This window comes from Anoplopoma fimbria, chromosome 8 (assembly GCF_027596085.1).
Source record: "Anoplopoma fimbria isolate UVic2021 breed Golden Eagle Sablefish chromosome 8, Afim_UVic_2022, whole genome shotgun sequence".
In the NCBI taxonomy this organism is placed as follows: Eukaryota; Metazoa; Chordata; class Actinopteri; order Perciformes; family Anoplopomatidae; genus Anoplopoma; species Anoplopoma fimbria.
In genome coordinates this window covers 6,816,961-6,836,519 of record NC_072456.1, presented here as the reverse complement: position 1 = coordinate 6,836,519, position 19,559 = coordinate 6,816,961, and the positions used below count along the sequence as shown (strand labels likewise).

General features: G+C 39.8%; 3 protein-coding genes across 3 annotated transcripts; all 3 read left to right on the top strand.

Moving 5' to 3' along the window:
* Positions 1-246: 246 nt before the first annotated feature.
* LOC129094588 (alanine aminotransferase 2-like) lies at positions 247-5,242 on the top strand. Its single transcript, XM_054602826.1, has 10 exons — positions 247-516; positions 911-1,473; positions 1,597-1,730; positions 2,704-2,947; positions 3,038-3,117; positions 3,217-3,353; positions 3,817-3,991; positions 4,167-4,322; positions 4,818-4,930; positions 5,024-5,242. The coding sequence occupies exons 3-10, from the start codon at positions 1,620-1,622 to the stop codon at positions 5,112-5,114; spliced, it is 1,107 nt and encodes a 368-aa protein (XP_054458801.1). The 5' UTR covers positions 247-516; positions 911-1,473; positions 1,597-1,619; the 3' UTR covers positions 5,115-5,242.
* Positions 5,243-6,459: 1,217 nt separating this feature from the next.
* Positions 6,460-13,317, top strand: LOC129094657 (alanine aminotransferase 2-like). The gene is made up of 11 exons (XM_054602917.1): positions 6,460-6,558; positions 7,535-7,624; positions 7,732-7,840; positions 7,950-8,086; positions 8,290-8,533; positions 8,613-8,692; positions 8,778-8,914; positions 10,078-10,249; positions 11,095-11,250; positions 11,514-11,626; positions 13,227-13,317. The coding sequence occupies exons 1-11, from the start codon at positions 6,460-6,462 to the stop codon at positions 13,315-13,317; spliced, it is 1,428 nt and encodes a 475-aa protein (XP_054458892.1).
* Positions 13,318-14,896: 1,579 nt separating this feature from the next.
* LOC129094219 (proproteinase E-like) lies at positions 14,897-18,832 on the top strand. Its single transcript, XM_054602302.1, has 8 exons — positions 14,897-14,967; positions 15,324-15,412; positions 16,414-16,511; positions 16,606-16,731; positions 17,075-17,211; positions 17,923-18,065; positions 18,162-18,314; positions 18,768-18,832. Exons 1-8 carry the CDS (start codon positions 14,928-14,930, stop codon positions 18,783-18,785), a joined length of 804 nt encoding a protein of 267 aa, XP_054458277.1. The 5' UTR covers positions 14,897-14,927; the 3' UTR covers positions 18,786-18,832.
* Positions 18,833-19,559: the final 727 nt, after the last annotated feature.

Here is a 19,559-nt window from a genome sequence, read left to right as displayed (position 1 = left end):
CAAGTCATTTTCATATATTTCAAAATGTCCAAAGTATTAAAAATCTGAAATGTTTGTTGATGCATCATCAAAGCATCATGTCACATCAGAAAAATAACATCAGTGGAGGCAAATTTTTCACCTTCATTGTGTTTCTGGGTTTTCTGGAGAGGATTCAAAGGGACATGTACAAAGTCCACCTTATAAATCAGTTGGATTACTCAATTGTAGCAGAAAAATGAGCATGAAGGATTACCCATAAAACAGGAGAGCTGGGTGAGACTGCATGCAAGAGGAATCTGGCTGAAGGAAGTATTTTCCACATTTTGCCACTTTGACTAAAAACCTGTCAAGTGTCTTTTTGACCATCTCCCAAAATTAAAGTCGGTAGTTTTAAGTAAAAACTTTGGAAACCATTTTTGCAAAAAGACGATGAATTCCCTGACAAATGTGAATCCAAGGGTGAGGGGGATCAGAGTCTCACCACAGAGTCGACTGCAGAGTCTGGCTGCACACATCACACAAGAGATCACACTGGTAAGTGACAATAATCTATTTTTCTTTATTCAGTGTGTGTATATACTGGAGTCATATATGAATACTGTTTTTGGCGTATTTTCGATTTGAAAAGATTCATTTCCATTGTGGTCCTCATGTTAAGATGTGGAGTCCATGTGTCAAAGCAACTTCCATCAAACCAATGAAATACCTGTTTATCCTCATGAATGTCTAGTTTATCTTTAACCACTGAGTCACATCAAAGTAGCAAAAAACTATAATTTTTTATAAAATGTACATGTGAAATTAGCTTTCACAAACGTACGCATTTCTTGTAACCCATAATTTAACATTCTTGCAAAAGTTATGTTGGTGTTTGGTCTTCAATCCAAACTGAACCTTATCCTTTCCTGCATAATATGTTCTCTGGCAGGGGGCGCTGACACCTTTTAAAGAGGTGATCGATGTCAGCTCAGGTGATCCCCACAGAGCAGGTCTGAAACCCATTACATTTGTTCGCCAGGTTAGTTTCAGGTCATTTACATTTTTTTTTTCTATGCTTATAATAATAATAATTTTCAATAATTTTATAACATTCATTTATATCTTTATTTTGTAGTCATAGTAATTGTATATTGACTGCTGTTATGTTATACATTTTACATTATCCTTCTAATCACAAATGTTTTGCTGATCCTTGATTACTCTCTTCATATTCTATTTAGGCACGTTATTTTAAGTTTGTGTTTAATATTTTTCCTAACCATGTTCTCTGTGCTGCAGATTTCTTGACTTTGATAGTCTTTTTCAGCAAGATACATTGCTGGTAAGCAAAGTTATATAAATATTCTCTAGCTTACTGCCCTAAGTCAGGCCTATTTCCTCAGGTCCTGGCAGTGTGTCTGCTTCCTCAGCTGCTGGAAGAAAAAACTCTTCCTCTGGATGTCAGGCTGAGGGCTCAGAGGCTCCTGGAGGCCTGCGAAGGAGGAAGTGTGGGTGAGGACTGGAGAGAGGCCTTGTTTGTACAGCGTGCTCAACTTTTAAAAACACGACAGACTTGCATTTTAATTACCAACTGTCGATAAATACAGTAGCATCCAATGATTGATCCACCGACAGGTTCCTACACAGCCTCCTCTGGCATGCTTCATGTCAGGCAAAGCATTGCTGACTTCATCATGAGACGAGACTTCGGAGTGCCTTCATACGCCAAAGACGTCTTCATTTCTGCCGGTTTTCAAAGGGCCCTGATGGTATAAACACACCGTCATTAGTTATTACTGTATCACCATTACTCATTGTCCAGATACAATCTAAAGTAATATTCCAGGCATATGGACGTCGAAGGATTATTCGGGTCATAATTTCTGAGTTCTGGGAACACTATACTCATCAAGAACTTCAATTCAATGAGTCCTAAAGTGCTCTGGTGCTGGGAAGGCAATCATTTGTTCAGACAGAAAAATGACAATAATAGATTAACAGAATTTTGAGAACAAAGATAAAGAAAAACTGGTGATGTCTAACACAGAGAGACTTCTATCCTCAGGGGGAACTTTGACCTTTATAGAGCCTCAAATTTAGCATATTGTCCTCTGTGAATTCTGCATATTTGCAATGTACAAGTAGTTTACCTTACTATGTGACGTATATACATTTAATACAAACTATAATAAACAGTTTCTGAAAAACTGCACAGCTAACCTACATGACGGGTCAATAAACAGTATAATACTTTTATACCTAATACTTGTACATTAATTACATTTTTTTACCCTTATGATCATTATCATTTATCTCACATTAGTCTTACACCACTCCTCATTTCACTGCACTTGTTTGCACATAGTTTGAACATAGGACAAATTTGCATCTCTAAAGGTCATTCAAAACCAACTAGTCAAAGCTTTCAAAGACAGGCATACAGAAAAAGTATGACCCAAACAACTTACCACAAGTATGGCAGGTCAAAGTTGAACCAGGAAGTCAGGCTGTACACCGTGATTGATGTTTCCAATAGACAGTTTAATCGATTATCTGCTTGTGTTTCTTGACCTGTAGGAATTCCCAGATCTCAGTAATCATTGCCCTTTTTAAAATATCATAACTGATAGGAATATCGGCCCAAACTCTTCAAAGTAAGACACAAGTTGTTGCTAACAATAAAAGATTCTTTGAAGCTCAGAATGTTAAAATTATGGAACTTTATTGATCTGTTGCGTTAAGGTGGTTGTGAAGCTGCTGGCCCGTGGGGAGGGGGAGACTCAGACAGGCGTGTTGACCCCAATGCCCTGCCCACACACCCTGCCAGCACTGCTGGATGACGCCGGGGTGAAATTGGTGCCATACCAGCTGATAGAGGACCGAGGCTGGGCTGTGGACCTGGACGAGCTTCGTCGAGCTTTAAAGACCGCTAGGGGACACTGCAAACCCAGAGCCATTTACATCAGCAACCCAGGAAACCCCACAGGTAAACAACATACAGTAGCTATATTTAAAGCCACCTGTTTAAACTTCTCTGCTGTCATCACTGTGTGTATGCTGCTGTTTGTCTTCATAGGTCATGTGCAGGACTGGAAATCAATAGAGGAAGTGATTCGGTTTGCAGCTGCTGAGAGACTCTTACTGTTGGTTGATGAGGTGATCACCAACTGTATCTTCAGATTGGGATTTAATACTGAAAGCCTTTTGCTCACACAGTCTCTCATAATCAATCAATTCCTTTTCTCTGCACTCCAGGTGTACCAGGACAGTGTGTATGGACAGGGAAAAGAGTGTATTTCCTATAAGAGAGTCCTGTTTGAGATGGACAAGGAGTACTCAGAGACAGTGGAGTTGTTCTCGTTCCACTCTTTATCCAGTGCCATGATGGGAGAGTGAGTTCTGTCTCTCATATTTATTTGGCATTTTGATAGTAATTTGCTCTTGTGTGTTTGCTGACACCATCATATACAATAGGTACCTTAAACCGTTCCAACTGAAGATTTAATTCCTAAAATTAAAATGCCTCCCAAATTAATTGATTGTGTAGCTTTGTAGTTTTGAACAAACGTTACTCAAATGAGAGGTAAAAGCGTATTTTTTGGGACTACTTTCATTGGCTGTTTAACGTAGCGTATCATGTATGTGGGATCGACTCCAAGTAAACCACAGAGGCCATGATTATAGTCCTTTGTAAAAAAAGAGTGAAAAGAATACTAACTTGTCAGATTTTTATTTTTTTCACAGGCAAAAACTAGGCATCTTTTTTCAGGCCACACAACCATCAACCACCCATACATGTTATGTCACACACAAGTGTAAATATTTGAACAAATAACTTCTGTATCTGTGTCTCAGGTGCGCCCTGAGGGCAGGATACATGGAGCTGGTCAACATCGACCCCGAGGTGATGCATTTTGTTGATACTATGCTGTGTACTGATATCAGTGCTCCAGTCACAGGACAGCTTGCTCTGGATCTCATGGTCAACCCACCAAAACCTGGTGACCTTTCCTATGAGATATACACTCAGGTGAGACATCTGCAGCATCTTTTTGGAAAAGGTTATTAGAGTCTCGCATGAACACTCCTCACTTAGACAGACTTTCACTCAGACAGACGTATCACTATAAAGTATAGGTCCCTGTCCTGTGTTGCATTACTACTCACAATGTAATGTCCGTTCTTTCTTGTTTTGCTTTTCTAAGGAGATTCTTCTCACCCTGGCTACTTTGTCTCAGAATGCTCAGCGGGCTCAGGAGTTTCTGAATGGTCTACCAGGAATGAGCTGTCAGCCAGCAATGGGAGGAATCTACCTTTATCCCCGCCTCCGTTTACCATCTGAGATTATAGAGAAGGCCAAGGTGGTAAATTATTAGTAACCTTCATGTAACATAATGTTTACAAGGAGCCTAATATTATTTGTATTACTGACAACTATTCTTTAAAGCATGTAGCAGTGGCTGGTTCTCTTGACCCTCTATGTAGCCTATCATGTAGAAATTTAAATATGAAACATCAACTTGCAAAGATTTTCTTGACTAAATCCATTGCAGCAAACTCTATCTTTACATTTAAATGAATAAACATTGGTATGACTCTTTAGCAAGATTAACAGATTAGGTGTTCGGGGCATAGTGTATTCAAACAGCCTTCACAGCGGGAAGTCAAATTACTGTTTTTAGCCTAAGAGTACAGTTAACATATGAAGTTAATTAGCATTCAATATAAACTCATCACAATAATTTTTTTAGCGACTATTAGCTCTGAGAGAATTTAAAAAACGAGGTACTTACGAAATAATTCTGTTAGTTTCATCAATAACAATATACTGAAAGTATTCACATCTCTGCTTTTAGATATTGGAGGTGGAGGCAGATGTTCTGTATTGTCAGATGTTGCTAGAAGAAAAGGGTGTGTTATTAGGAGCAGGGTGCCAGTATGGTGAAACAACTGGCAACCACCATCTGAGGTGAGAGACATGAAGTTTGGCACATTAGTCAAGTATATATTATTTCCTCAAAAATAAATAAATATTTATTGTTTTGTTTTTTTTCTCTCTCAGGTTATGTATCCTTGTTCTTCCTGACACCCTGGAGAAGGTCCTGGCTGGCCTCGGCTCCTTTCACCTTCATGGACACACTTCCTCACCCTGACATGCATGTGAAGGACAGAGACATGGAGGACATTTTTGTGACCCAACATGTACCCCTCTTTGAAGAAGGAGAGATCCTTACCTCAAGTGTCGATCATTTACGTTTTTTTCTTTGCTTCACATTTTTTCTCCCAAAAAACTTTGACTGTTCTGTGACTGATTTATAACCTTTTAGATATTAAATAACTTCTTCTACAAACTATAAATAAAAAAATCGTAAAAATCTTGATTCTTAACAAACAGATTATTATGTGCATCAGCTAAAAAAGAGGAAAAACACATCTTTAGAAAAAAAATCAAGAATCATTAATGTATACAAAGGAGTGTCAGTGGGATTCATCCTCTGGAGACCATGCATGTCATAAATAGCACTCCATTGAATATATGTTTGTATTATTCTGGAACAGTGTTGGAAAGTATTTAATACATTTACTCCATATTGTATTTTAATTTTGAGGGACTTGTACTTTACTTGAGTAATTCCATTTTCTGCTACTTTATGCTTCTACTTCACTGTGTGCGTTCAGACGGTGTACATGCACCACCTCTCCACAGTCGCTTTAGTTTTTGAGATACGCCTACCACAGGTAGAACAAAGGAATCAATAATGTTTACCATATTCTCTTAGGTCTCCCACATATGAAATTGGTTATTGTGTATTTTACTGAAAAAGTTGTTAAACTGAGAGATATCATGACACACCTCATATATTAAAGGAGTGCCAAATAAAGTCAGGCCAAATGTGATATGATACACCTGAACTCGTGTAATCATCATAATACAAGCTCCCAAAATTTGTGTGAAAGTGAGCAGGGGGTTTCTCAACATGTGTGACAAAACAGGAAATCACTGAGGAAAGACAGTACTACAAACACATAAGGACAATCTGTGGAAATCCTGAAATGGGGCATTCTGCAAAATGCATACTTTTGCTTTTGATACTTTAAGTATATATTGATGCTACTTTTGTACTGTGGGGAATGTGAACCTCTAGGGATTCTCCGAAAAGCCTAGTTCTCTCAAAACGTTTTTTACCCTTCAGAACCCACGGTGACACAGATGTCACCAACACTTTAAATATCCTGGAACCGGTTTAAACCACTTCAAACCACTTTAAACGGTTTAAAAACTGGTTTAAACTGGTTCAAACCGGTTTAACTGGTTTAAACCGGTTAAAACCGGTTCCAGAATATTTAAAGTGTTGGTGACATCTGTGTCACCGTGGGTTCTTATGTGACACAATTGATGTGTCACAGTATTTTTGAGATTAGGCTAACCCACTCGCACAGGTTTTAACTTCATCTGAGCTTTGATCTATTCATTGAGACACCATCATTCAGACAGAAATGAGTTCCGTGCAGGAGGTTAACCCCACGGTGCGTGGGATCAGGGCCCCAACGAGCCTGCAGAGTCTGGCTGCACGCATCAGAGAGGAGATTAAACAGGTCTGATACACATGAACTAATCTGATTAAAGCAAAGAAATGAAATGTTATCTTTCAGGACAAAGGTTCTCCAAACTGTGTGTCTGTGTTGGTAAGAAATATATCATATCAGATGATATGAGATGATAATCAGTAGTGCTGGAATACAAATTCAGATCCTCCAACATGTATATTCTTTCATTTAACCTGTTACACTGTACATGTGGTATTATTGGATTGCTGTTGCAGTGTTGAAAGACCTTCAGATACCGCCACACACTTTTAGTGGGTCATATGTGATCATTGAGAGGGACTATTTTTGTATGCGTCTATACATTATTTCTTTAAGAAAATGCTGCATGGTTTACTTTTAACTGATGTGAGCCAATACTACCATAAACTTGTTAAATCATAATCTTAAAGTCGCTTTGTGGATTATCAAGGTTAAATGTTGGATCATTTATTGTCATTGTGTAACTCAGGGTTGTGCAACGAAATGCAGTTGTAGCCTAGTCCATGTATGCTACACAAGACAAATAGAACAAAACTAAACAAAAACAGTTGTGCATTCCTGTCATGCATTTAAAAAAAAAGATGTATCGGGAGGAATGTTAACATCAACATCAAGACAGTTCCCTGGGCTGATGATATGGCTGACATCTTAACATTAGAAATGAAACACCAGGGAAATATTGTCCATTGACTTAGTTTTTGTTCCAAGCGTCATTGATGTAAACACAGAGTCTGCCTCCTCTCGTCTCTCAGGAGTCCTGAGCTCTGTCCTCGGTCAAGCGCAGTTTGATCCAGGATGCCACAATGAAGACATGTCTCTGTAAAGATGTCGGCTCAACAGTCTCTGACTTTCCGTTGCTGGGTTAGCCTGAATTTTCATGTGATGGGACATACGCAGACTGGGTGGTGGAACACACCCAACAGAGAATAATCAACTCTGTCCATTGGGAGTGTTGTGTATAATTAACCCACACTGTTTTTCTCAGGGAGCGCAGAAACCCTTCCGGCACGTGATTGATGTCAGTTCAGGGGATCCCCACAGGGCAGGGATGGCACCCATCTCATTTGTTCGGCAGGTTCGTGTTTTATATTTAACTGCCGTTTGTTGACCTGCTGTACCTGCTTTCCTGTCCAAAAGGGGATCATTGTGACGGCTACAAACATAGAATGTCTGTCTTCCCAGGTGTTGGCGGTGTGTTTTTACCCCAATCTTCTCAAAGACGAAGGCCTTCCTCTGGATGTCAGGCAGAGGGCACAGCAGCTTCTGGGGGTCTGCACTGGAGGGAGTGTGGGTGGGAATGAATGAATAATAATTTGTTTGTACAGCCAAAATGGTTCATAGAAATCATTTGACTGGCACCTCTTCTTTAATCGCGGATCCATCTACTTTGTGGATTCCAGGCTCATACTCTTCAGCCTGCTGCGGCATACCATATGTCCTGAAAAGTGTTGCAGAGTTCATCATGAGGCGAGATGGTGGAATGAGTTCACACCCAGAGGATATAATCTTCTCTAATGGTTCCCAGAAGGGTTTGATGGTACGATGAAAACATATTTTTTGGAGAAGGATTAGTAAGGGTGTAACACACCTCTGGATTGTTCATTACAAGTGAAATGTCCATAAATCAGCTAAGGAACTGAGTTTACAGCCATGCTACCTCTTATCCTGAATGTAAAAAGTTCCACTTATATGGAATAAAAGCATACATGATCTTTATTGTATTCTTATTTATCGTGTTAGATGATTTTGCACCTGATGGCCAGTGGGGAGGGGGAGACTCAGACAGGCGTGTTGATCCCAATGCCCTGCCCACACACCCTGCCTGTGCTGCTGGATGACAACGGGTTGACCCTGGTGCCATACCAGCTGATGGAGGACAGAGGCTGGGCTGTGGACCTGGACGAGCTGCGTCGAGCTTTGAAGGCAGCCAGGGGGCGCTGCGAACCCAGAGCCATTTACATCAGCAACCCAGGAAACCCCACAGGTAAACAACACAGAGTAGCTACATGAACTGATCTCCCCACTATAATCTTTCATACTCACTATTATTTCTCCGACTATAGGTCATGTGCAAGACAGGAAAACTATAGAGGAAGTGATTCGATTTGCTGCAACCGAGGGCCTAGTTTTGTTGGCTGATGAGGTGATTGCAAGCTACACGAGGAAACTGCAATTTAAAAGTCAGTCACAAACAAACTCCCTTTTTTATGTCTTCTTGAACCTTCTAGATGTACCAGGACAGTGTGCATGGACAGGAGAAAGAGTTTATTTCCTATAATAAGGTCCTGTTTGACATGGGAAATGAGTACTCAGAGGCAGTGGAGTTGATATCTTTCCACTCTTTATCCAGCGCCATGATGGGAGAGTGAGTATCACTGAAGTTCTAACTCTAACAGGTTAAGCCCTCTGCTGGATTCTATGGGTAAAACATCCATCCAAAAGCACCCATTCTCCCATTGAAAACTTGCATCGGTGTAACCGGCCAATCAGGACATGCCAACCCCAATACGTGCAGACCCCACAGTATATATGGCATCACACACCGCTGTCTGGCCACCTTTTCCTATTCAGCAATTGGCAATTTGGCGCTTTTACTGCTCATTTCCACTGATGGAGGAACCTCGTCACTTCCTGTCATGCAAAGCATGGGATATGTTGAATGACGACGTTTCTGAACCAAAAATGTATTCACATCAGCCTCGTTTCACACATTCAGAAACGAACAATACTGCATCAATGGCCATCAATTCACCACATAAAACAGGTGCATGCAAGTGATAAGAGCGCAACGAACTGCATCTGGGAGTATAAAAGCATCCTCTTGAGGGAGCTTTTCTGCTCAACGTGCACAAATGCTGTGTCGCGTTTGTGGGCTCTGATTAGCGCACGCTGGACCCTCTATGTGAAAAAACATTTCATTTTCATGAACTTGTTAATGGTGTTGTGTGTATCACAACAGGGACAAAGACAAAGCTACCATACCACAATTACTATACCACGTATGGTAATTGTGGTATGTACGTACATATTGGTGTCCTTTGCATAATTAGAGTAATTTATCTGATCTGCTTCACACTTGCTAATTGTTATGCTGGGGTCCCAAGGATGAGCGGTGTGGGTGCCCTTTTGAAATGCGACACATTCAATATTGATAAACTTTGAATAAACATCGACCAGTGGCTTCAGGGCTCTACGGACTGAGTGGAGCATGTTGTCCCAAGCGGGCCTTTACAGGCCTCAGCTCATTGACTGCAGTTATATTTTTAACTGGATGCTGGATATTGTAACATTATTCAACAAGTAATTCTCGCTGCAAGCAGCACTTCTGAGGGCCAAGCAGTCAACCTGCTCCGAACAGTCACATGCTCAGAACTATAACCAATGTGATTGGCAACGCCACAAACGGCTACGCCACTGCACTAGTTTAACCAAACCACAATCTTTCCCTACCTTGACGTAATGCTTGGTGTCAACGAGGTCAGGTGCCTGTAGACTTATTGTACTCATTGTTCTCATCCATGTGTTTAGGTGTGGTCTGAGAGGAGGCTATATGGAGGTAATTAACATGGACCCAGCAGTGAAAAAGCATTTAAAAAGTATGCAGTGCCCTTTAAGCCCTGCAGTCATACCACAGCTTGCTCTGGAGGTAATGGTCAATCCACCCACTCCTGGAGATCCTTCCTATGGAACGTACTACCAGGTAAGGGAAATTTTTCATCAAAAAGGATTACTGGCAACCCAGTCTCTGGCAAAAAACAGCTTGAAACTATATATATAAATGCTCCACATTGATAACTCTATATTTATACTTTAATTTTAGCCACGGAGGAACAGTCCCGAGTCCTGTTTGTCTTTTAATTAGTCAGTAGCATATTTTTAAAACTGGAAAAGGCATTTTATTTATATGTGTCAAACTGTGTCACCTCAGCACGGGCAGTAAATGCAGATTTTATGGCTCCCAGCCCCCATCCATGCTTCCTCCAAAGACTCATTAGATTGGATGATTTTTTGTATTTAACAGTGCAGAGGAGTCAAACATTTGAAACTGCTTTACAAAACAGAACAGACAGGGATTTGATGAGGATTTTTACGTAAAATATTCCAATACAGATTTACTTTTTCTGTAATAAGATTCTTATCATAATGTAATAAGAGATAAAAGAACACTATTACACAGGGACACAGTAATATAACTGGGAAAATCTATTTTTCATTTCATTGGGTCTTTCATTTTGCACCAACTCAAGGGAAAAAATATCTGTCTTTTTAGCTGCAATAATATGTTCACCAGCTAGTCACTTACCTTGTCTGCTGCTGTTAGTTGCTGAGCAGCCACTGTACAATCAATGTCAGTAAAGTTGCAGGAAGAAAAACCAAATCAATAAGAAGCTCCCCCACAGCTCTGTACTGTAGAGTTGGGTGAGAATATTCCATTCAATTCAGTTGTTGTAAAAATTATAAATTATGGCAACTTTGAGTTGTTGTCAGATGAGTTTTTTTAAGGGGACCACTCAGGCCTAGCTTGTTCTTTTTTCTCAATTGAAGGAGATTCTTCACTCTCAGACAACTCTATCCGCGAATACACAGCGTGCTTGTGAGTTCCTGAATGATCTACCAGGGATGAACTGCCAACCAGCGATGGGGGGAGTCTTTCTTTACCCCTGTCTGCATTTACCACCTCAGATGATAGACAAGGCCAAGGTGAGAGAGGACAACAAAATAATGATCGTATCTTAAATGTTTTCTGATGTTGTTTACCATGTGTTAACAAACAAGAAATGCTATGATGAAAAAAGCTAAATGATTGATGATTTCTTTATTCCTTTACTTATAAAGTCACAGTTATCACTGGGGTTAAGAAACATAATTTAATATTGACTCCTGTTGTGCATAAAATACCTATTAGGCATTGAAAGGCTGTAATTTTAGCAGTGATTTAAATGGGAAAATGTTATTTACCTCAGATGTTAGGAGTGGAGCCAGATGTGCTTTACTGTCAAAAGTTGCTGGAGGAGGAAGGTGTGTGTTTGGGGCCCGGCTGTGAGAATGGGCAAGAAGATCCAAACTACCACATTAGGTAAGAAAAACAGCGGCATGTGTGAGTGTGTGGTAATTTTAGTCCTTCAGAGTAAGGACACTATTTTAAAAGAGAGGACATGGCTTTTTTTATTTGAAAGAGATGGACTATTTAGAATGTCAGCATCATTTTTTATTCAAAGTAAAACTTTTGGACAGACTGGAAGAGATTTTTTGAAAGTGACAGCCCTTCTATATTTTTTATTGAAGAGCCTTTGTTACATTTGTATTTTTTTTGGTCATCAATTTTATTTCCATTGTCTTATGGTGAGGTTACAATTGTGAAACAGTGTTACCGCCTGTATTCAGAGCTGCTGGACAACTAACAAACAAGCAAAAACTCATAAAACCAGTATTTCATGGTTGACGAAGGGATACAGGAATGACTCCTGCCTGAAGACCATAACTCGTGTTGTCTGTTGCACACTAGTTAAGTTATGTAATGGTCAGGACATTCTTGATTTACGCTCAGGTATGTCCATATATATGCCACAAAGTGTGAGCAGAGGGTATTTGTTCACATTATTAAGGCCACAGATATCAATACAAGGTCTCAAGGTCCCATCCTTTATTCCAACAAAGAAAAACCCAGCTCCCACTGTAGAAGTTAAAGGTTGAAAATGAACTGTGGCCCATATATACTTCCCCATTGCCCTGCACTCAGATCAGGAGAGGTTAAAGAGCTGATTGCTTGGGAAAGGATCTCCAGGCTGGTGGTCGTTCAGTGCCAGCAGGGGCGAAAGCAGAAATAAAAGCTATTATCAGAATGTGCTTCAGGAGTTAATCCTACCCTTGGTCCAGTCACTGTGTGGATTATGGGTCTTGAGTCAGGGATAACCAAGTACCAGTGGAGTGTAAGGACAGTGAATATTAAGAAAACAAATAACCTCTTGATGATTCCCAAAAAGCAAAATGGTAACAGGAAGAGTCTTGTGATTCACTTTGAATAGTGGCAAACTGTTGAGGGCTTTGACTTCCCAGGGTCAATCGAGGCGCTCAGTCTCTATTCCCATTTTCATTGCCACTACGATCCATAAAACTATCATCGGCTCTAGAGTCTATGAGTGCTGAAATGGGTGGCACGCCACTCAAGGGCAGCATTGAGGTATGCCGGAGAAAGAGATGAACTGTCTGCTCGCCAAAGGGGTTCTTCACAGGGAGAATTATTCATCCCCAAAGGTGTAATTCAGAGATCTCTACAATGAGAGAGATGTCAGAGACATACGTGTTAGGTTGGTGCCCAAAAAAAAACAGGGAACATTGTACCAGGATGGCACAACAGGAACCAAGGTAGTCATCGTAGCGCTCCCACATGGGGAAGAGAGGCTCACTGTGGGAAGGAGGAGGGCAAGATGGCTTGAGGGGAATGTGGAGTTGATCGGTTACAGACAGTGCTGAGGCTTGCTGAGAGGTCTTGTAGGCTGGCCCTAACTTTTTTTGGTTCCTGGTCGTGCTGTCTTAGGGAGCCTTGGTTGATAAGGCTCAGCGTAAAGCCTCTGCATCTGCTGGGTTCATTTAGCTATTAAGTACATAAGTAGTGTCTACTTTCTGACATATGCATATGTTAATATTGTGTTTTGTGTGGTGCTTTTCCATCACAGACTGTGTGTTTTGGCTCCTCCTGCCACCCTGGAGGAGATCTTGGCAAGACTTCGTTCTTTCCACCTGCGCCTGCTGGACAAATTTCCCTGAGGGAGGTGTCAAGGACACAGACAGAGAAAAACACCAAAGCCTGGTTGACATGGTGTTCTTGCAATTTTTTTTAAATAACAGTCAGTAAAATTAATAACTTGTCCTGCCAAGAATAAAATCAATATTGATACTGAATAAATAACTTGTGAAATAGAAGATTTAAGCCATCCAGTGACACTTGTTGAGTTTCCTAGAGACTTCTGTAGCCGTGCGCACCTCATCAATTAACAAATTAAATTGAAGTATTTATGAGGTTTGATTTAATTAGATTTCACCTTATTGTCCTTAATATTTTTTCTGATATGTGTCTCGTGTCCCAAGGCTACACTGCTCTACAGTCATAACAAAACACAAGATTTAACCAAACAACAAAATGTACTAACATACAGTATATTACACATCAGACATAACTAGTGGTGGAAGATTTCAGATTTACTTAAATAAAGCATTTCGGGGGCAGAAATAGAATATGATACTTGATGTTTTCATTAGTATATAATCACCTGAAAGTAAGAATAGTTTTGGTTTTGGTGGCCTAGAAATTAGTCCTTCATATCTACACAGGGAGCAGCTCCTCTTCACAAAGTCCACCATGTTGCATTGCCATGTTTCTTCAGTAGCCCAGAACGGACAAACTACACACTGGTTCTAGAGAGGGCCTTTAACTCTTTTACATTACCTGAAGGCCACTGTAGTGCAAAACCCTGGTACCGCCAGCTGCAGTCTGACTTCTGTTGCTCATAAAGTAGCATTACCAAAGGAAATGGAGGGGTGAGTGGAGGGATATTCAGTAGGAGGCAATCTGCAAACTCGTCGAAACACAAGGTGCCTTTAAGTAAAAGTACAAATTCTGCACTGTGAAAATAATACAAATAAGAGTCCTGCATTCAAAACCTTACTTCAGTGAAAGTATATAAGTATTGTCAGCAAGATGAACTTAAAGTATGATAAGCTACAGTACTCATTGTGCAGTAAAGCCGTAGATGTTTAAGGTTGTACTTATTTGAACTAGCCTGCTTTATATACTGTTGGTTAGTTTCAGCTACAGCATTGCATCATATTGTATCGGATCATCGTATGTTTGTAGTGTTCGCTGTCCTGTGAAAACCATGTTTCTCTAAAAAGTCAACTTTTCCATGAGCTTAGAAAAACAGCCTTGCTTTCAGTTTTGTAACGTTGCATTTCCAAGTGATCCAATTGGCTTTTTAATTAAATTATTCAGCTTAAGAAGTAGGAGATTTTTCTTGACTTATAAATGGCATTGGAATTCAAATTGGCAAATTTTCAGATTCATGGTTTTCACTGGACAGGAAGAGAAAGAAAAATAGTAAGTTTTGAATTTAAAAGTAACTATTATAAAGTTAGTGGAGTAAAACTTACAATATTTGTGTCTGAGATGTAGTAAATACAATTCATAAGTTGCATAAAATCGTTCTGGGTCTGAAGGGGTTATGTAAGGACAGGTGAAACAGATGCAGCAGAGAACACATATTCCCAGGTCAAAGACTGAACTGTGCATGTGTGTATTTGTGTGTATTTGTGTCTGATAACTATTACATTTTGAGGTTATAAAAGCCATACGACACACTGACAGTCCACTCTGAGGAATCATGATGAAAGTGGCACTTGTCCTGCTGCTCGCCGCCCACGGTGAGTCTCGTCTATCTGATTTGAAGAGGGGCAACTGTTCCTCTAGCAGGGTTAGAGTCACAAGATTAGTCTAGAGTTGTTCTTTGTTTTGCTTATCCTCAACCTATCCCATGAAAACAATGTGTTTGTCCTCCTCTCAATATTTCTGACTTCCCTAGACAGACAGACAACGGAGGTATTTAACACCACAACATTACCTTTCAATATGAAACTTGTTGCAGCAGTTCTTTCACATTAAGTTGGCACAGGAAAAAAGTGACCCACAGGGATTGCAGAAAGTGTTCCAGCGTTCAGTATCAGCTGATACAGCAGAGTTGTATCAGCCTTTGTAACCTCCATTTCTTTCTATGGCCCAGCTTACGGGTGTGGCATCCCCACCTATGAGCCCTCTGTGAGCCGTGTTGTGAACGGGGTAGATGCTCGACCCTACAGCTGGCCCTGGCAGGTGAGGTAATAATGATCAGGCTTTGGTGATATGATACAATATAACATGTACCATGAGGTGACAAATATCTGCCTACTGCTAAACACTTTACTTATCGATAACGTAACTATCTCTTTAAATATGTCTAATTGTTTCATTGTAGACAATTGCAAAAAAAAAAGATCTGCTAAATATGTCCTCATCATTTATTTTTCAGCAAATAAAAGGATTAAATAACAGGAACACACAGAGTGATTAACAAAAGAGAATAACAGGTTAAACTAGGCACAGACATGTGATTAGGTGCACTAATCTATCAGAATTATACAAAAGCAGTGGTTAGTTCACCTGTAAACTGTTTCTCCGCCGAATTTCCGCAGAATGTTCTATATCACAGTATATATCACTATGTATATAAAACTGCATACACCATGATAGAAGATATATTATATCTCTCACCCCTATTATTAAAACATCTTATCACAGGGATGCATATAGAACAGTAGATGTAGTTGATACATAAGCAGCATTAAACCGTTGTATGGAGAGGGAACTAGTTTTACTGCCTTTTATTCAGTTGGTAATATAGTTTGTTGGTTCCCAATCTACGGGTCCCCAGAAACATCTGAGGGGCTTGAGATGAAAAATCAGTTTTGTCCTCGAACAATCATTAAAATTAAACAATCTAAGAGGCTTATTGAGCAAGTTAGTTGTTAGAACTGCTAACAACTCAAAGACATGAAGGAGGACTGTTTTTTTAATAAAAGGTTACAAACCAAAAGGATTGGAACCACTGGGTTAATCTTCATCATCGAATTCTATTTGATCAATTTTGCATATTTTTCATGTTAAATCATGTGTTAAAAAGTCGAAGTTGTTGTGTTAAAGTGGAAAAAGAGTAGAAGTATAGTAGCATTAGTCGGGAATACTCAAGTAAATTATCTTACATTTTTACTTAAGTACAGTACTTAAGTTAATGTATTCCACCACTGCCATGTATAACTCTGCTGCTCTATTCCCAGATCTCTCTGCAGTATTTCAGCGGCTACGCCTACCATCACACCTGTGGAGGCACCCTGCTCGCTCCGAACTGGGTCATGACTGCTGGTCACTGCATCGGGTGGATCACAGTTTACTCTGTTTTATCTCATGATGTTAGATGAAATTTAAATACCAAATGTGTCTTTATACATATATATTTATCTGTGTGTCAGATCACGTACCTACCGTGTGGTTATGGGCGAGTATGACCTCACCAAAGAGGAGAGCAATGAGCAGATTAGATCTGTGGAGAAGATCGTGGTTCATCCTAAATGGGATGATAACTGCTTGTCTTGTGGGTAAGTTAATATATCTTCTCTATACTGCATTTTTCAACTTAAAGGAAATGGTTTTACACTAGGGCAGTGACATTTCACTCACACATTTAAAGCTGCATTAATTGATCATTTGGCCTTGGGGTAGATGGTTGGATGACTTATAAAGGTTGTTGTAACTTAAGTTTGGTGCTCTTTTTCTAAAACGCATAATATAACATTTTGAGCTGTTAATGTGAGACATTTCCCTTTCCCGTGTTTGGGAAAAAAGGTTTTCAGGTTTATGATGATAATCATTTCTGTATCACATTTTGGAGTTCTTTCTTTCCGTGATTTCCAACATGATTTTTGTTGTTGTTGTGTTCAGTAATGACATTGCGATGATCAAACTGGCCAAGCCTGCCGTTATGAACGACAAGGTGCAACCCTCCTGTGTGCCAGAGAGTGGGGAGATCGCTCCTCACAACTACCCTTGCTACATCACTGGCTGGGGAAGAATCTACAGTGAGTGTTTGTAATGTCACAACACACTCAGCTCAGCTGTGCAGGAATGAATGTGATGTAGTCTTAAGTTAAATAGAAATGTAAAATGGCAGATGTTGGATCAGATTTAAGATCATGTTGACACTATTATGAGATAATGGGCCTGTGGGCGAGGTTACCTAAAAGCAAGATTTACATTTCAGGAACACAAAAAGCCAACAATAACTTTTTGGCAAACGTAATTGTAATAATAATACTAATTAAAAGAATATTCATCTAATATTCAAACATACTTTCTCCTTTTAGACCAGAATATGACTTCATTCAAATCAAACACATTTGTTCCTAAAGTAGCTGTTATTAGAAAGGGTAACATGTGTTTAGTGCTCAGGCTTATATTAACTATATTAAAGAGGGATTGTATTGCAATATTATCGTGAGACTCTTTAAAGGAATAGTTTGACAGTTTGGGAATTTGGATTATTTGCTTTTTTGCAGAGAGATACACGTGAAGATAACAAATAATAAACAACTTAACAATAATGAAAATATAAAAGTTCTGATGATGTGTCGAGGACGTTTTAGTTTTTTTATTGAGTCCCCTGTCATCTAAGCATTACAAAAAATACTTTAGCTGCAGAACCATCAAGCTAACGTGATGGTGTCTCTTCAAACATCATGTGACACCACCTGATGATGCTCTGTTTTTTGTTTTTTTCTTTATTCCTGCAGATGGTGGTCCCATTGCCTCCAAGCTCCAGCAGGCTCTCCTTCCTGTAGTCAGCCACGAGGTCTGCAGCAGCAGCAGCTGGTGGGGGAGCACTGTGAAACCCACAATGATCTGTGGTGGTGGTGACACCCGCTCTGGCTGCCATGTATGCACCGTTCCGCTCAACACAACGTGATAATAACTGCAGATTCACTCTGTATCAGTCTGATGCGTGCAAATTGTCTTCTGTCCGTCTCTTCAGGGTGATTCTGGAGGCCCTCTGAACTGCAAGGGCAGGGATGGCAGGTGGTACGTTCATGGTGTGACCAGCTTCGTCTCCTCCAGAGGATGCAACACCCCCATGAAGCCCACAGCGTTCACTCGCACCTCCTCCTTCACCAAGTGGATCAGTGACGTGAGTTTTCTTAGGAGAAAAAGTTGTGACATACGTCAATTACAGAGAAGTGTTTCAAAGTGTTGGGTCACCATGAACCTTAAGAAAGACCTTAACTAGAGATAAACAATGTTCCTTCAAAATATATTCCTTCATTTGGAAAGTTAATTTTGGGCTTATGCAAAGTATTAAATTAAAAACTCTTCGTTTTTCCTGCTAGCTTTAAACTTAAAGATAAATGCAATTTAACAACTTTCGATTGACTTGAACATGTTTTTAAGCTCCAGAGGTTTCTCATAGTGTAGGTCCAAAATGACTTAGGTTTAGAAACAGAGGTGAGGGAGCACACACCAGTTTATTGTGACTGCACATTATTGGGAAGTTAGCAGAAGCAATACTATTGTTTGTGGGGACTTGTGGACTTGCAGAGGCAAGCTTTTCAGTATTTCTTACTTTATCTTTTTTATCTTTCAGACTATGCTGCAGCACTGAAGACCTGGAGCCTTTTAAATTTCAATAAACCAATTCAATCAACTTCAGATTGTTTCCCTTGTCTTTCAGTTTCCTTTTTAGTGCAACCAATGTAAACCCAAGCTGTGCCACAATTATAATCTAATTTGTATTTCTTCAAAGCAGTATTTGTTGTTCATGATGGAAAATTGGGAACATTTAAATTACTCAAATTAAGTCAGTGTCTATTTGTGAGATTGAAATGGTTATTATAATAACTTTGGTAGCCTCACAATAAAAAAAATGTCCTTGTCTTGTTGTTTTGGACGTGGTAGGTCCTGCGTGTCAGTTTGGTATTGTTCATCGCAGAAGGCAACATACCACTTAATATGGTTTAGGAAAAGATCTTTGACGGTTGACGTTAACTTGACTAAGAAACAAGACATGTGAGTCACATGAATAACGCACTCACAACAAAATGTCAACATTTACTTTTAGTTTCACACAGGACACAAACAGCGCTCTGTTGGGCGCAAGTCCTGTGTTTGTTTGACTCAAGTGATGTCACTTAAAGACAGTTATCAGACTTCACACAGCTTACTCTTGAGGCACAAAAGGCTTTTGACAACTTTTGGACAACAGCATAGGCCTGGTACTCTGAAACACCTGGAGATAGTCTCCAATGTGTAAAATTAGTAGAGCTGCCCTTTAACTCTGTGGCAGTGCAGAGTACTGTTGGAATTGGAGGTGATGTAATTTCAGCGTGTGACCACAAGGTGTCAGTGGTAGCTTAATGTTGTTTTTTTAACCTGATGA

Coding starts and splice junctions, on each gene's coding strand:
- LOC129094657 (XM_054602917.1), top strand. CDS start 6,460: ATGAGTTCCGTGCAGGAGGTTAACCCCACGGTGCGTGGGATCAGGGCC. Junction 8,087..8,289: donor GTTCCCAGAAGGGTTTGATG/GTACGATGAAAA, acceptor TTATCGTGTTAG/ATGATTTTGCACCTGATGGC. Junction 10,250..11,094: donor CCTATGGAACGTACTACCAG/GTAAGGGAAATT, acceptor TCTCAATTGAAG/GAGATTCTTCACTCTCAGAC.
- LOC129094219 (XM_054602302.1), top strand. CDS start 14,928: ATGATGAAAGTGGCACTTGTCCTGCTGCTCGCCGCCCACG. Junction 15,413..16,413: donor CCTACAGCTGGCCCTGGCAG/GTGAGGTAATAA, acceptor CTCTATTCCCAG/ATCTCTCTGCAGTATTTCAG. Junction 18,066..18,161: donor ACACCCGCTCTGGCTGCCAT/GTATGCACCGTT, acceptor CCGTCTCTTCAG/GGTGATTCTGGAGGCCCTCT.
- LOC129094588 (XM_054602826.1), top strand. CDS start 1,620: ATGCTTCATGTCAGGCAAAGCATTGCTGACTTCATCATGAGACGAGAC. Junction 3,992..4,166: donor CCTATGAGATATACACTCAG/GTGAGACATCTG, acceptor TGCTTTTCTAAG/GAGATTCTTCTCACCCTGGC. Junction 4,323..4,817: donor AGATTATAGAGAAGGCCAAG/GTGGTAAATTAT, acceptor CTCTGCTTTTAG/ATATTGGAGGTGGAGGCAGA.